Genomic DNA, 18,265 nt, shown 5'->3' on the forward strand with positions numbered 1-18,265 from the left:
AAGACATACTAAGTAGCTTCGAGTTTCACACTCACGACAATAATCAATAGGTGCATATCTGAAGCTCGGACGTATATATGTAACATCTTTTTTTTATTGCTTAAATTAAAGATTCACAAATTTATCTAAAATTCAAAAGAGGAACACTAGCAATTGGTTATCTTTCTCATCAAAGATTTGATTACATAGAACTATGATGTGAGGTGGGGTCTAAGTGAGGGGAATTATACTTTGCTTGAGAAGGGAGACGTAGTGGGACCAAAATGAAGCTGTCTGCTGTCCGTTATCTCTTTATCTTGGACCCAAAAATTCTCCCATTATGTCACCTCAATCTACAGTGCATAGGCTCCTCTTTTTCTCCCTTCTTATACACTGCCTCCCCTCCCCCCAACTCCCCTAAACTAAACTCATCCCCACACCAAATATTTCCCCATTTAGTGATCATGATTCTTGTACAAATATAGTACAAAGGGTCGGTAGTTAGTTCTTTTCTCTTGAATCTTGGTACTAAAACGAGCTATATTTCAAGAATCTTGGTTGCCAGTAGCATCGATCATCGATCGACTACATGCGGATATGACTTCCCTCCAAGTTTGCATGGATTCATCTGACTGGTTCCAACAGGTGATTTTGGGTTATATTATTTGAGTTGCATTCTTGTAATGAGTCGAATTCGAGTTGGGTTTTGAGTTCAAGTCAGGTTGATAGAATTCAAATATACTCGAGTTGCTGCATGCGCATGCTTAGAGTTTTCCTAGCTAGGTATCATCTTATTAATGTTTTAACTTTATAAACAAAAATGATGCCATCATATATAGCTTTTCAAATTCCAAATTGCAAAATGAAATGCAAAACTCAGACGTTCTCCAAATTTCCAGGGAACAACTAATATTATAGGCATGGATTCTTCTCCAATCACGCCGCAATCTGATCAAGAAGACATGCTCACATGCACCAGAAGTCTGCTGGAGAGGAGAGTTATCAGGCCGCAGCACGAACAAGCCTTGAAATGCCCCCGATGCGAATCCACGCACACCAAATTCTGCTACTACAACAACTACAGCCTCTCCCAGCCGAGATACTTCTGCAAAGCCTGCCGCCGCTACTGGACCAAAGGCGGCACCCTCCGCAACATCCCTGTCGGCGGCGGCTGCCGCAAGAACAAGAAATCCTCGTCCAAGAAGTCGTCGTCTTCGTCTTCCAACGATAACATGACCAACCAGAACCTGCAGCAACCTAAGGGTACTGCCTCTGCTCTGTCACCTTCTCCTCTGTCCTCGTATTACCATCATGACAATGCCGATGCCACGGATCGGTTTCCGCTCGCTTTTCCCGATCAAATCCACTTCCCATCCCTCCACCCAAACGGGATTTTGAACTCTAACATGAACTCTCACCACAGTAGTTTCTTGCTCGAAAATCCTGCTCCCGTCGATCACTTCTTGGAGAACAAGTATGCGTCCCTTTTCGGGAGCCGGGATTTCGTCGGAATCAACAGCGATAGCTTCGGCGCCGCGGTCAACGATAACTTCGGAGGGATTTTCTATCAACCCGGGATCGAAAATCTCAGTGCAACAGGGATGCAGATGCAGTACGAGATCAATCATCACGATCCAGTGGATGTGAAGCCGATGAACACATCCAAGATTTTGTCACTTGAATGGCATAATCTCCAGCAAGAAGCTGCTTGTAATCCTGAGACTGGGATAGGCTATCCCGGCGGGATCAACGGATCCTGGACTGGATTGATGAATGCGTTTGGATCTTCCCTTAATCCGATGCTCTAATTTGATTATTAAACTTATAAATTAACTAAGCATGCATTAGTACGTACTATAGAGTGGAGCCTTACATATTAATCAGTCGATGCTATTATATGCGACAAATGTGGGATTAGGAAGGATCAATTATCCAACTGAGGTCAATTAACTAGATCGATGAGTTGAAGTATATATGTTTTATTATAAAGATCATATTCTCTCTTTAAACGTGTGTTTCCCCTTTATTCTCTTTTCATAGCTTTGCGGTTTTTAAAATATAGTATTCACATTAAATCCAAATATAGTGATGTAACATAACGGTAGATACTGAAATCAATTGTTCCTCATGTAATAATTAAAACATAATTGGGGTACGTTACCACTATAAAAAATATATATATAAAAAAAAAAAAAAAGTTTGACTATTTTTTGGAATGCTATCTCAAAGACTTATAATTTATAGGAAAAATTGTTTATTAGTTTGTATGTTTGTCATTTTGCGATTTCGATTTTTTATATTTTTATATTTTAGTTTTAGTATGTTATCTTTCTTTTTGGATAATTTTTTTTTTCTCATGTGAGTATTTTAAAGAAAAAAAATTGAAATTCCCAAAAATCATAACATTCAGAACTAAAATTGAAATATAAAAACATAGAGAATCAAAATCGCAAAGTGATATTCATACAAATCAAAATTGCAGTTTCTCTTAATTTATATGACTCTAACATAAGACTCGAGGGAAATTCATGTGTATGCGGTCGCCGGATCGTGATCTATGCATGTCTTTTTTACTTGGTTGTTTAGATTTCAACCGACTAATTTTGGAGGAGGTCGGAACAGACTCTTCTATGTTCGTTATGTATACCATTTCAATTTTCAAGTTTCACATCTTACTAATATTCTACCAGTGTGATGCACATGTTATTTTTATGTAATTTTTGGCAAAATTAATAAATATGATTGTTTGAATAAATAATTAAAATACAAATAAATTAAGGTTAAATGAGATTAAATGATTTAAAATTTATCAATATAAATGTGTCTTCATTGTTTAGATAAATTTTTAAAAATAAAATAAAATTTATCTTGATAATTATTACACTACAATTGAGGTGATTACAACGAATTTTAAATCCTTAGAGTATTGGAATCAATTTAAATTCATTATGGTTGGAGTTTGTTTGACGGAGTTTATAAGTTTAATAAATTTATTTGGAAAACTATTAGAAAACAGTTTTAAACAGTTGAGTCAATGAGATAAGCTATTTGATATCAGTTAAGATGTTTCTATAAATAAAAAAAAAAGTTGTTACACCCCTATTTTTTTAGAAATGTCTTATTTTAATATCTTACTTCGATCTCCAAATTACCTTTGTATATTTAAAATTTTATTATTTCCTAAGTAATTTATTTATCGAACAATTATAAATTTGATGCATGCAATATTTGTATTCTATACAAAAACCAAAATAGAAATTTTTTAAATGTTAAAAAATTTTAAATTTGAAATAGCAAAATAGAAAAAAATAAAATAAAATATAAATACATAATATTTGGATAAGATAAGTTACATTAAACTCTGTAAAATTAGTATAAATTTTTTTTTATATTAACAAAAATTAATATATAAAGTATATAAAATTAAATAAACAAAAACAACTATAAGTATGATAATGAAAAAAAATTAAAAATTAAATTTTATATTTATTTTAAAAAAATTAGATCAACAATTATATCACTTAAATCATATATTATATTTTTTTGAATATCCTATGTTATCTCTATCTATATTTTTGAATTCAATAATATTTTATTTGAATTTTTAAATTTAATGATAATATTATCTTTATTATTTTCATAAATTATTTTTCGGTTGAAATATATATATATATATATACACGGAAAATCTATGCTGCCAGAATGGTGGGCAGAATAGTGTGAGCGTCTGCCCACGTGGCTGCTTGGTGGCAGCGGCGTCATTTTTTAAAAACACACAATTAAAAACTTATGCAGTGGCCTTATATGTATTTTCCCTCTCCCCGTATCTGCAACCCCTCTCTTCTCTCCTCTCGCAGCCATAGTCGCCGCTGCCGTCGCCCGCTTTCCTATTTCAATAGGCACGTGAATTCGTTTCTCCCTCAAGTTATCGTATTTTCTTTCATCCGTGAATGATAAAAAAAATATAAGGATGCATCAAATCTGGTGGAACAAATCCATGGTTTAGAAACTGACATTCACGAGATTGAAGCACGCCGACCTAAAAGGTGGTAGTGAGTATACTAATCCATGTTGTTCGTTTTGTTTTTGAAGTTATCCTCTCCATAGATGTTGTATTATGGGAATTGTTAAAATATTTCACTATGAAGTTATGGTTTGCAAAATGGCCGGTATCCCGACTTTGAATTTGGGAATTCGAGCTTTATGTATAAAGATGAAACTTAGGTTATTGAGTTTGGTACCTTTTGGCTTTAAAATCATTGAAATTGATTGAGAAACAAATTATTTCTGGAGAAATTACGGAAACTGATTCATCATTGAATTCTTGTTCGAACCAGCACCCATGTTTTCATTTAATAAATCTTGTATCTATCTAATCATAATTTTGGAATGAAATCTGCATGAAAGTTATAGATGTTCGAGTCATATTTGAAATGACACCGGTAATAAACCATTTTGATTTATAATGAATTAGTTTGAATTTTATTTACAAGTGTGTTATTTTTTAGTATTATGTTTCAATAGCTGCTTTGTGGAGTATGTCGTTGGGGTAAACAAACAAATTTCCAGTCGAATATAAAATATGAGATGTAGCTCATTAATTTGAAGAGAATTTGCAGCTGGTTTCAAGTGATTTGAAGGAAAAATGGGATTTATATCATTTTTCTTTGATTAATGCACGATGCTCTTGTATTGAACGTGTTTACGGATCGAATCCCTGAAGGAGAAATAGTTATCTCTGATGTAAGTCATCTTGTGTTCAAATTTGTTTTTCCTAGTAGCTTTCTTGAATAATTGCTGCATCTAGATAACAAGGAACTTATGTTTTGGTTGAATTGTATGATGTCGTTTGCAGATGGATAATCTTGTGAAAGGAGTATCTGTGGTCTGTCCAGGCCTTGCAAAATCTTAACTTGATGATGGGAATTCCAGAGAACACTAGACTCCTTTATATTCCTTTGTTTGTTTAAATGATCAAGTTCAAGTTCAAATACAAGAAATGTTGGTTTGGAAGAGATACTAAAGCATTTGGAAGAGATACAAGAGATACTAAAGCATTTGGAAGAGATACAAATTAGTAACAGTAGTTATGCATATTTTTGGATGTTACAAGTTGTTATCTAGGTTGATCTTGAAATAATGTGATATGTACTAGGTTGAATTTTTGTACTAAGCTGAATTGGATATAAATTTTATGGAATTTTAGTTTTGTACGAAACTTTGTGTGCAACAAAAGATAGTTTGTGTGTTTTATGTGTTCTCAAGAATAATTTATCTGTAATCTCTGTAATACTCGCATGAGGAAACATAAAATATTTAATAAATAAATACGCAACCAAACACAACGTTTTGAGCAACCAATCATTTAATCTTATTTAATAAAGAATCATATAGAAAGACTAAATAGAAAAAGAAAGCCGTAAATGTTCTAAAATTCATTTTATCATAATAAAAAAATGTTAATAAGTTTAAAGCAAATAATTTCGAGTGATAGCTCATTTCTGGAAAATTTTGCCCAGTCTAGAGGTAATTGCATTTAACTAAAACTATACAACTGAAAAATAAAACCAAACACTGGAAAATTAACTATATAGGCCATCTTCATCAGCACCACTAGTAGAGGCCTCAAACAGGGCAGATCCAAATGCCCCAGCAGCTGCTAATTCTGTAATCTGAATTCCGTTTGAAATTCACGAGATCGCTGCAAAGTCAAGGCAAACGGCTGGTACTTGCGAATATCAGCATCACTCACACTTGCGAATATCATCCATGGAAGATGCTTCGTACTCTTATCTTTTTCAATGTCCTGAAACAAGCAATAATGTCGGTGATAGTACATCCATAATTGCATTATAAATCCATCAAAAACAAAAGCAGTAGGAAACAGAAAATAAGGCGAAATTGATTGGGATAAGTTATACATAGATTAATAATACATCAAACCAAACAATGGTATAGATTCTATGCAAGGAATAAGAGCAAAAAAATACACATTCTATTCTAATAAGAACGCACCAGCAGCTTCCACTCTGTACAGATTAACAACAGATTTGATATAACATGGTTCTATAATGTGTCTACTCCACAATTAAGCAGCACCATAAACACTTTATTGATCTCGAATCATCAGCAATGGTGTAATCAACGATAGCAAGAAATCAAAAGTAGAAGCCACAGCTCTGTGCAGTAAATTTATTAAGGAACATAATGATTTCTTCCAGTGTTTGTTGCTAATCCATCTATTAGATTGAATAATATATAACCATAACTGCCACCAACCGAATCTTAACTCCCTACTATCATTTCTCTCTTCGATCCTATACACCAACAACTCCTAGATAAAATACTACCAATAAAGAGTCAATGTGCAGAGGCAATATTCCACAATCTTTATGTTTAGAAGCTATAAGTTAAATGTATTTTTTCAGATCAAAGTTCAATAGAAAAGGAATGATCAACTTGAAAAAACTCCATTACCATATTAATTTTTTCAACAAAAATGCATGCGTAATAAATGCAATATGCACAATAATCGTCAACCACAATAACCAAGTAAAATACATAATAAACTTCATTAACCCAAGCGCTTTCCAGTGTCTACATAATGTTAGAACCTGCAATGGTAAAAATAATTATTAACTTAACTTTTTCAATGAGACGCTATAATTTAATAAAATGAAACATTTATAGTACCACCAATAGTTGCAAAATCTTCTTCATCTGTATTGTCATCATTGTTATGCTGGTTATCAACAGTTGATCTGGTAAAAGAGACATCGTCATTTTAATGAACATACTTGTCTGAGGAAAATAATATATGTTCATTCAAATTAATTGGCTTGTAAAATTAACACAAAAAATCGAGACATACCCGTCGTGCAAATTTGGACAGTTGCGTTTGTCATGTGCCACACCTCGAAGTCCGCATCCATGAAATATTCTGGTCTTTGAGATTGACTTTTCCTTTGACGATTTCAATCTCTTTCCACATCCTTTTGTTCTTACTTCAGAAGGATCAATAATACGAGGGGTCTCATCCCTGGTTCTTTTCATTTGAATTTCATTGGGGAATGTTCTACAATTGTTCATATTTTTTATTTTGCCTGAGATATAATTGAATTGTTCTTCTAAGAATTTTGTGCCTTCATCAGTCAAAGAAGCATCATCAATTAATATTGAAGCTTTATAGGATAACCTCGCGTGTCTTGACATCAAAAACCTTTCTGGATCATCGCTGATATTTTCCTCACCCATAACATGTATTACTCCATCCTTTGCATCTCGAGTCCATCGTTTGAGTATATACTTATAAGGTAATTGAGACACTTGGTTGATACGAAAAAAAGATAACACATGTCTGCATGGAATGCCCTCGAAATCAAATTTCATACAACTACACGATACACAGTCTCTTTGTTTGTCATGCGTGAGCACCCTTGGTTTGGAGGATGAACAACTATGAAAGTTAATCACATTGTAAACCACTGAATCAACTCCTATAGATGAGACTTGTTGCACGTGATAACCATCACTCTCAATCATTTCACTTTGAAACTCAACCCATTTCTTTTTTGTGTACACCTTAACCATTTGAGTTTCCATTGGCCATTTTGACTTGATTTTGGGATTCTCATTGACATCAATATGGTCAGAAACTAACTCATTGTGTCGTTGGTGTCTGAGTGCCCTATTGAAACGGGTGATAAAACCCATTAATGAATTTTTATTTGAAACATATCTCTTAAAAATGAATGTGAACTTTCGGATCTCTGACTACTTGACATTCCAGCTGAAAATATATGGTTAAAATATGTTGGCACCCATTTTTGTCGCATTTTATACATCAATGTCAACCAATCATTTTGCTCCAATTTAGCAGACTTGATAACCTCTTCCCAGGACTTATCAAATTCATCAGGTGTTGTACAATTTGCAATGACATTCTTTATGCTTCGATAGTGGTCACGAAAATTTATAGGGTCTAGTTTATCTAGGAACTTGTTCAGTATGTGCCACAAACAATATCGATGCACTGTTTGAGGGAAAACATGTGCAATGGCTTTTGTCATAGCACGATCCTGGTCAGTAATGATCACGTTTGGTGCACCTTTAGGCATAGCTTCTATGAACTTGTTAAGCAGCCAAACAAAAGACTCAGTTTTTGTTGGAAAACTGTGTTCAGATCAATTAGAATTGATACCCGGTGCAGCGGATGTTTAAAAATTTATTTTATTAATATGGAACGATTCCATATCTGGGTATCAAAACTTTACGATTAAATTGTGTAAGTAAAACAAATAATCACTATTAAATATTTTACCTTAAAATCTCGAAGCGAGATTATGGACACCAACAGAATTTAATCTGCTCTTGTTGTATATCCCCGGAACTGATGAACGAACGTTTCTTCAATCAGGTCCACGAATAGAAAACAAAACCCTCTGATTGACTGCACTAGAAATCAATCAGAAGTTTGCGTAGAGAATAAACAGATATGATCTGTTAATTCAGATTGTAATTTTTCACAAAAACACAACCCGAATTTTCTCCAAAAGGGACAGAGGATTTCGAAAATCCCCTTGAATAATATAGGCTGAAATTCAAAAATTGCAAGACTAATCTGTGTCATTTTCGAACCCAACACCTCTATTTATAGATAATTTCTAGTTATAATTGTATCAGGACTCTAACTCCTTAAAGCCATAATCCATAACTTAAGCCCAACAAGCCAAACATGTTGTTATAGAAATTAATATAAAATTCATCATGACTCCGATTGATAAACTGATTTCACCAATGTGCACAGAAACCATTTCTGCATCTTTTAGAGTCAAGATAATTTTTCTGAATCCGAATTCAGTGATTTCCAAAAATGCTCATCCCTATGTCATTTTAGGAAATCTCACTCCCTTTAGTTAAGAAGTCCAAATTCTCTTTTATTAAATTTAACTCTTTAAATTTAACTATCTCTACGGGGTTTTAGTAATCCATTACTTGTGTAACCCTCAATGGTTCAGGAATACAGCTAGCCGTGGGCTCACAACTCCTTGTGACTCAGAACAACAATTTTCGACTTACCCATCGAATCATGGTAAGAGCGCCTAGCAACATCGCCCCATGATTCCCTAGGTATTACTGATAGTTCCTGCAAGAACCAATAGATTTTGGTTAGCGTACAGTACGGTCCCTTCAACCAAATATCCCGATCGAATCAACAACCATTGGTGCATCGAGAGTCGTTCGAGATTCGATAACTATGCATTACATCTTGGAGATCAAATAGTGACATCGCATGTGTTACTAGGAAAACCCATTAACCTAAAACACATCATGTACTCTGGCCAGAGATTCGTCACACTAATATCTCCTCAGATCGCATAGGATATCCACACTCGCAAGTATGTGGTGAATCCTTGACAACAAAGCATCGACTCCTATATGTGTCGTAACTGTACCCAATCCCGACACCTGATGACCCCAATAGAGTCGGTAAACGAGTCAAAGTATAGTACTAGCATATAGAGTCTCAATGATGTTTCAAGTAATAAGGACTAATGGTGTACAACCAAAACCGCGGACTTTATCCACTCGATAAGTGATAACCACTTGGAAAGTCCGAATAGGGTAGTTTGATCATTCATCATATGAATATCCATTTGCATGCTTTGAACATCTCTATGTTCCATACCAATGAAACGTGGCACTCGGCATCGCAAATGCTAATCTCAATCTCGAGCGATCCTTATCCTTATTTGCGGACGGCTCAATTGACTAGGAACAGTTTAGAATATACAGTGACTATAAGATGTGTTTCATGATAGTCATCCCCATGTGCTACCACATCTTACATACACTATAGTATATTCAAGGTCTTTATCAAAACAATAGTATATCATAATATAACAATATGAAAAAAGATAAAGTCAATGCCATTATAAAAGTGTAAATTATATTAAACAAAAGATTGTTTTACATAGAGTCATAAAAGCCCTTAGCCACAAGTTGGCTAACCGGGCACCCACTCTTTCAATCTCCCACTTGCCCTAAAGCCAACTAGTCATACTACGTAATCCCATTGCTTCGCGATGTTTGTCAAACAATGGTCCTGGCAAGGGCTTAGTAAGCGGATCAGCGATATTGTCTGTAGAGGCCACTCTCTCGACACTGATGTCTCCTCTTTCTACGATCTTCCGGATGATATGGTATTTCCTCAGTACGTGTTTGGAATTCTGATGAGACCTTGGTTCCTTTGCCTGAGCAACGGCACCCGTGTTGTCACAGTACACCGGGACTGGACCAACAGCTTCAGGAATTACACCCAACTCTTGGATGAATTTCCTTATCCAAACCGCCTCTTTAGCAGCAGCTGATGCTGCAATGTATTCTGCCTCAGTGGTGGAATCCGCTGTGGTGTCCTGCTTGGAACTCTTCCAAGAGACAGCACCGCCATTGAGCACGAATACAAATCCAGAGGTTGATTTTGAGTCATCCACGTCATATTGGAAGCTAGAGTCGGTGTAGCCTTCCAACTTCAATTCTCTTCCTCCATAAACCATGAACACATTCTTAGTCCTTCGCAAGTACTTAAGAATATCCTTCACAGCTTTTCAATGCATTTGACCGGGATTGACTTGGTATCTGCTCGTGACGCTCAGAGCATAGGCCACATCCGGTCTGGTAGATATCATCCCATACATGATACTACCTATGGCTGACGCATATGGCACGTGTGTCATCTATCTCTTCGTCAGTCTTGGGACACATAGACTTGGATAGAGAAACTCCATGACACATAGGTAGATGTCCTCTCTTGGACTCATCCATAGAAAACCTTTTCAATATGGTGTCGATGTAGGTTGATTGAGTGAGTCCTATCATTCTTTTAGATCTATCTCTATAGATCTGTATTCCTAGAATATAGGATGCCTCACCTAAGTCATTCATCGAGAATCTACCTGATAACCATATCTTTGTTGACTGCAACATCCCTACGTCATTTCCAATGAGTAGGATGTCATCAACATAAAGTACTAAGAATGTTACCGCATCCTTAACTACTTTCTTGTACACGCATGGTTCCTCCGGGTTCTTGATGAAACCAAAATCCTTTATTGTTTCATCAAATTTTTGGTTCCAACTTCTTGATGCTTGTTTGAGACCATAGATTGATCTTTGAAGCTTGCATACCTTATGCTCGCTTCTCATGGATGTGTATCCCTCAGGCTGCATCATATAGATCTCTTCCTTAATGTTTTCATTAAGAAATGCAGTCTTTACATCCATTTGCCATATCTCATAGTCATACCATGCTGCTATGGCAATAAGGATTCTTATGGACTTGAACATTGCGACTGGTGAAAAGGTTTCATCATAGTCAACTCCTTGTCTTTGAGTATAACCTTTTGCCACCAATCGTGCCTTGTAGGTCAATACCTTTCCATCAGGCCCAAGCTTTCTCTTGTAGATCCATTTGCACCCAATTGGAACAATTCCATCGGGAGGATCTACTAAAGACCAAACTTGGTTAGAATGCATCGAGTCTATTTCCGATTGCATAGCTTCAAGCCATAAATTCGAATCCGCATCAGAAATTGCTTCCTTGAAGTTTCTTGGATCACATCCAATGTCGGGTTCACTTTGATCCCCTTCAAGAAGAAGACTATATCTAATAGGAGGCCTAGAAGTCCTCTCGGATCTTCTAGTAATAGGCGTGTCTTGTGATGATTCTTGAGGTGTAGGATCACTATTTTGTATCTCGGGTTCTTCTTGAATTTCTTCGAGTTCCATCATCTTGCCTTTCTTATCCAATAAAAACTCCTTCTCCAAGAAGGTGGCATTCCTTGAAACAAACACTTTTGTTTCAGCAGGATGATAGAAATAATATCTGATTGAATTCTTCGGATACCCTACAAAATAACATAAAGTTGATCGACTATCCAATTTATCTCCCACTGTCTGCTTCACGTAAGCAGGACATCCCCAAATCCTCAAGTACGAATACTTAGGAGCTTTGCCATTCCATAACTCGTATGGTATTTTATTTACTGCTTTAGTGTGGACGTTGTTTAACAACAATACCGCCGTTTCAAGCGCGTAGCCCCAAAACGAAGGTGGGAGCTCAGTGAAGCTCATCATGGATCGAACCATGTCCAACAAAGTTCGATTGCGACGCTCCAAAACACCATTAAGCTGAGGTGTCATAGGAGGAGTCCACTGAGAGAGAATCCCATTCTCTTTTAGATAGTCCAAAAACTCGGTACTTAAGTATTCTCCACCTCGATCCGATCGAAGTGCCTTAATACTTTTACCTAGTTTGTTTTCTACTTCAGCCTTGAATTCTTTGAACTTTTCAAATGCTTCAGACTTATATTTCATTAAATATAAATACCTATACCTAGAATGATCATCAGTAAAGGTAATGAAGTAGATGTTGCCACATTTAGTACCAATCCTAAATAGACCGCAAACATCTGTATGGATCAAATCCAACAGATTTTGACTACGCTCAGGTTTCCCTTTGAAAGGAGATTTAGTCATTTTTCCCTTTAGGTAGGACTCACAAGTAGGTAGAGAGTTAATATCAGACATATCAAACATGCCCTCTCCCACTAGCTTGTTCATCCTCCTTGAGGAAATATGACCTAGCCTAGCATGCCAAAGGTTTGCCGGGTTTTGACTATCGTCCTTCCTTTTAATTGTTGTTACCGGTTTATCAACATAATTAATTGGAACGTCTTTTAATTTTAAGCTATATAGATCGTTTTCATGTTTTTCATTTCCAATCAAACATTCATTCTTGTAAATATTGCAAATCTCATTCACAAAATTGCAAGAAAAACCATCTCTATCAATCATAGAAATAGATATAATGTTTTTGACCAAATCCGGAACATATAAAACATCTCTCAAAATTAACTTAAAATTGTTCTGCAAAACTAAATAAATGTCTTCTATAGCTTTGGCTTCGACTCTAGAACCATTCCCGAACCTTAGCTGGGTCTCACCCATCCTTAGCTTACGACTTCTTGTCATCACCTGCAAATCATTGCAAATGTGAGATCCACATCCGGTATCCAATACCCAAGAAGAAGTATTAAGCGAAACATTTATTTCAATGTAAAACATACCCTTTGCAGTTCGCAACTATTCGAGGTATTCCTTGCAGTTACGTTTCCAATGACCGGGTTTCTTGCAGTAATGGCAAACGTTTTCATCTTTTATTCCAATTGAAGCCTTGGCCTTTCCCTTCTTATTTGGTACAATCTTCTTGGGCGGAGCAGAACGTTTCTTACCCTTTCCACTTGGTCCTTTCTTAGAGTTAGAAGAGGAGCCAACCAAGAGTACCGGTTTATCCTTCTTTAGTGTGGCTTCATATGTGACAAGCATATTGACCATCTCTTCAAGGGTGGCCTCTATCTTGTTCATATTGAAGTTCATCACAAAACCGTCAAACGATGAAGAAAGTGATAGAAGCAACAAGTCCGCGCTAAGTTCATGCTCCAAAGTCAAGTCGAGTGTTACCAACTTTTCAATGAGCCCAATCATGTGCACCCCATGCTCACGGACCGAAGTCCCATCTCGCATGCGGCTCGTCATGAGCTCTCTGACGGTGGCATACCTCTCCGACCTTGACTGAGCTCCAAAGAGTTCCTTGAGGTTCTTGTGAATGTCAGCAGCATTCACGGCATCCTCGAATCTCCTTTGAAGCTCATCAGACATTGAAGCCTGCATGTAGCATTTGGTCTTGATATCATGGTCCCACCATAAATCAAGTTTGGCCAACTCTTTCGGACTTGTATTAGCCGGGGCTTCCTTCGGAGGCGGCTTCTCTAACACGTAGAAATCTTTTTCCGAAGTAAGAATAATTTTCAACTTACGGAACCATTCCGTATAGTTTGCGCCAGTCAATTTGTTTTGTTCGAGAATTGAAAACAGTGGATTGCGTGGATTCATCGTAATATAATACTGAAAAGAAACCAGACAATAATCAGTGATTTGTTTAATTAATTTACTAAGACATAAAATATGTCGAATTTTATTTTATGAATTACACTCCCACTATTTTAACGATTTCACTACCCTCTAGTGAAAACGGAAAACTATTTTTCTTAGTGAGAACATGGATCCAATTGACAAATCATGATCTCGAATAATATCAGCCAACCATAATTTTCAAAAGGTAGAGCCCAATTACTTCCAAAGTAACCCCCATGTTTTTACCTCATGTCCAATAAGGGCCCAATAATATGACGCCATTTATTGTGACATGTCAAGATAACCCATCAATATTTAGTTGTGATGGACGGTCGCCATGTGGATCCCCCAATAATATGAGCCAATCCCATGGGAGTTACACCCAACTTACAACATGTGTCGATCCAATGTACAGCTTTCCGACGAACGGGCCCTCCCAATAATATGAGCCGAACCGTATCCGCGGGTAGCATCTCATACATTGATCGTTAATGGTAGGTAGGAATATTTAAACAATATTTAAATTCCCTTTTTATTAATCTTGATATCAATTTTAAATCAAATTTAAAATGAGAGATTTTTAATTTTGAAAATTTGTCTCATCATGCAATTTATGTATGCTTGCGGGATTCATACAATTTAGTCTAAACATGCATACATCAATAATATCATATATTATTTAAGGATGATCGATCCCACTAATTAATCGACCCGTGGTTCCCAATCACGAGTCTAAATCCAATCCTAGGTGATATGCAAGTATGCAATGCAATCCTATTACATTGTGCTTCCAATTTACATTTCTTCGGTCTTCATTGTCTGCTGGGCCCACCATTTCTTCAAATCTTTGTCTCCCACTAAGTCTAATAAATTTACAATAAATTTCGATGATAAATATGGGATACATTTTTAGGGGTGGGAACGGGCCATAAACCAGGCCCACTTTTATTACATATGACAATCATATTGGGCTATAAACCAAGCCCATTAATAAACACCAACAACAATAAGACAAATGTAAATCACCTAACATACACCTAAAACATTGGTCATGGCAATCGATCATCCTTTATCCAATAATTAATTTAATAATTAAATAATTGGATAAACATGCAAAGAAATCATAATTTAAAAGATAAAATCATATTTTATCTTATCCATCCATAAGATCATATCTTATCATCAATTGTACCAAAATAATTAATTTTATAAAATTTAATTTAAAGGATAAAATTTATAAATTTTCCAAAAATTCAAATTTATCCAAAAATCAATTTTAAAATAACTCGAACAATTCGATCCGATGCCTCGTGATCTAATCAAAAACAATTTTCGATCGGATCAAACACTAGAATTTCAAAAATTCAAAATTTTTTTAAAAAATAAAATTTTAATTTTTCGGGCTTCCCGGGACAATCCCGGGCAGCCCGTGCCTCGATCGGGGCTCGGGCTGGATCGCTGCCCGTGTTTTGCCCGTCAAAATTTTGATTTTAAAAAATTTGTTTTGAGTAACCTGGCTCTGATTAATTTAATCGTTTGATTTGAGTAACCTGGCTCTGATACCACTGTTGGAAAACTGTGTTCAGATCAATTAGAATTGATACCCGGTGCAGCGGAAGTTTAAAATTTATTTTATTAATATGGAACGATTCCATATCTGGGTATCAAAACTTTACGATTAAATTGTGTAAGTAAAACAAATAATCACTATTAAATATTTTACCTTAAAATCTCGAATCGAGATTATGGACACCAACAAAATTTAATCTGCTCTTGTTGTATATCCCCGGAACTGATGAACGAACGTTTTTTCAATCAGGTCCACGAATAGAAAACAAAACCCTCTGATTGACTGCACTAGAAATCAATCAGAAGTTTGCGTAGAGAATAAACAGATATGATCTGTTAATTCAGATTGTAATTTTTCACAAAAACACAACCCGAATTTTCTCCAAAAGGGACAGAGGATTTCGAAAATCCCCTTGAATATATAGGCTGAAATTCGAAAATTGCAAGACTAATCTGTGTCATTTTCGAACCCAACACCTCTATTTATAGATAATTTCTAGTTATAATTGTATCAGGACTCTAACTCCTTAAAGCCCACAATCCATAACTTAAGCCCAACAAGTCAAGCCTGTTGTTATAGAAATTAATATAAAATTCATCATGACTCCGATTGATAAACTGATTTCACCAAAGTGCACAGAAACCATTTTTGCATCTTTTAGAGTCAAGATAATTTTTCTGAATCCGAATTCAGTGATTTCCAAAAATGCCCATCCCTATGTCATTTTAGGAAATCTCACTCCCTTTAGTTAAGAAGTCCAACTTCTCTTTTATTAAATTTAACTCTTTAAATTTAACTATCTCTACGGGGTTTTAGTAATCCATTACTTGTGTAACCCTCAATGGTTCAGGAATACAGCTAGTCGTGGGCTCACAACTCCTTGTGACTCGGAACAACAATTTTCGACTTACCCATCGAATCATGGTAAGAGCGCCTAGCAACATCGCCCCATGATTCCCTAGGTATTACTGATAGTGCCTGCAAGAACCAGTAGATTTTTGTTAGCGTACAGTACGGTCCCTTCAACCAAATATCCCGATCGAATCAACAACCATTGGTGCATCGAGAGTCGTTCGAGATTCGATAACTATGCATTACATCTTGGAGATCAAATAGTGACATCGCATGTGTTACTAGGAAAACCCATTAACCTAAAACACATCATGTACTCTGGCCAGAGATTCGTCATACTAATATCTCCTCAGATCGCATAGGATATCCACACTTGCAAGTATGTGGTGAATCCTTGACAACAAAGCATCGACTCCTATATGTGTCGTAACTGTACCCAATCCCGACACCTGATGACCCCAATAAAGTCGGTAAACGAGTCAAAGTACAGTACTAGCATATAGAGTCTCAATGATTTTTAAGTAATAAGGACTAATGGTGTACAACCAAAACCGCGGACTTTATCCACTCGATAAGTGATAACCACTTGGAAAGTCCGAATAGGGTAGTTCGATCATTCATCATATGAATATCCATTTGCATGCTTTGAACATCTCTATGTTCCATACCAATGAAACGTGGTACTCGGCATCGCAAATGCTAGTCTCAATCTCGAGCGATCCTTATCCTTATTTGCGGACGGCTCAATTGACTAGGAACAGTTTAGAATATACAGTGACTATAAGATGTGTTTCATGATAGCCATCCCCATGTGCTACCACATCTTACATACACTATAGTATATTCAAGGTCTTTATCAAAACAACAATAGTATATCATAATATAACAATATGAAGAAAGATAAAGTCAATGCCATTTTAAAAGTGTAAATTATATTAAACAAAAGATTGTTTTACATAGAGTCATAAAAGCTCTTAGCCACAAGTTGGCTAACCGGGCACCCACTCTTTCAGTTTTCTCGTCACTTAGAAAGCCACAACCAAAAACAATTGTCTGATGATGATGATTAACTCCTACAAATGGTGCAAAGATCATACCATATCTGTTGGTGTTATACGTCGTGTCAAACACAATTACATCGCCAAAAACTCTGTATGCCCTCCTTGATATAGAATCTGCCCAAAAACACCTACTAAATCTATTATCTGAATCAGTCTCAAAATCATAGAAAAAATATGAATTCTTCTCTTTCTCAGATTCAAAGAACGCAATCAGTGTTTCGGCATCGATACCCTTTTGTTCATCTCTTATCTTTTTCTCAAAATTTCTAACATCTTTTTCTGTGCAACCTACATGCTCAGGCCCTCCGTACTCTATCTCCAATAACCGTATTTGTTGACAAGTTGACACATTAGCCTGTGAAAACTGTTGAGTCAATGCTTTCTTTTCTGCTAAGACATTACGATGTGAGCGTAACAAATGCACTTTTGAAGGAGTTGAGAGTGGATGATTGTGACTTTCCATTAAGGTACTGACAACCCAATTAGATCCCCTTTGTTCTTTGACAATTGACATTCTTGACTTACAACCAGTTCTAACTTCACCACGAGATCTTTCCTTTTTCAGTTGATCACCTTTTTCTTGGTTTTTCCACCGGCTTTCATCTGTATGTCCTTCTTTAAAGCATACAAATTGTTTCCAAACAACTTCGTTTGTCATCTTATTTTTTTTGCTATTGCTTATTCTCGCACTGAATCCGGCTTCTCGTGCATATTGGTTATAGAACGAAAATGCATACTCAACTGATATAAATTTCATCCCAATTTTTGGCTTTCGATCATCAGAAACTTGAGGATCATATAACTGATCATCACCATTATTTTCTTCCAT

General features: G+C 36.0%; 2 protein-coding genes and 1 long non-coding RNA gene across 3 annotated transcripts; 2 read left to right on the forward strand and 1 right to left on the reverse strand.

Annotated features, from left to right (window-relative positions):
* The first annotated feature begins 419 nt into the window (after positions 1-419).
* Positions 420-1,973, forward strand: LOC140866910 (dof zinc finger protein DOF5.6-like). Its single transcript, XM_073271975.1, has 2 exons — positions 420-624; positions 879-1,973. The coding sequence occupies exons 1-2, from the start codon at positions 577-579 to the stop codon at positions 1,785-1,787; spliced, it is 957 nt and encodes a 318-aa protein (XP_073128076.1). The 5' UTR covers positions 420-576; the 3' UTR covers positions 1,788-1,973.
* Positions 1,974-3,805: 1,832 nt separating this feature from the next.
* LOC140866819 (uncharacterized) lies at positions 3,806-5,217 on the forward strand. Its single transcript, XR_012144979.1, has 3 exons — positions 3,806-4,025; positions 4,599-4,722; positions 4,835-5,217. It is a non-coding gene; the product is annotated as an uncharacterized lncRNA (long non-coding RNA).
* A 421-nt stretch (positions 5,218-5,638) lies between these two features.
* Positions 5,639-18,265, reverse strand: LOC140862241 (protein FAR1-RELATED SEQUENCE 5-like). Its single transcript, XM_073265246.1, has 5 exons — positions 17,381-18,265; positions 7,822-8,108; positions 6,851-7,666; positions 6,662-6,740; positions 5,639-5,785 (listed from the first exon to the last, which is right to left on the reverse strand). Exons 1-5 carry the CDS (start codon positions 18,263-18,265, stop codon positions 5,639-5,641), a joined length of 2,214 nt encoding a protein of 737 aa, XP_073121347.1.

This window comes from Henckelia pumila, chromosome 4 (genome assembly GCF_033568475.1).
Source record: "Henckelia pumila isolate YLH828 chromosome 4, ASM3356847v2, whole genome shotgun sequence".
NCBI classification, from domain to species: domain Eukaryota; kingdom Viridiplantae; phylum Streptophyta; class Magnoliopsida; order Lamiales; family Gesneriaceae; genus Henckelia; species Henckelia pumila.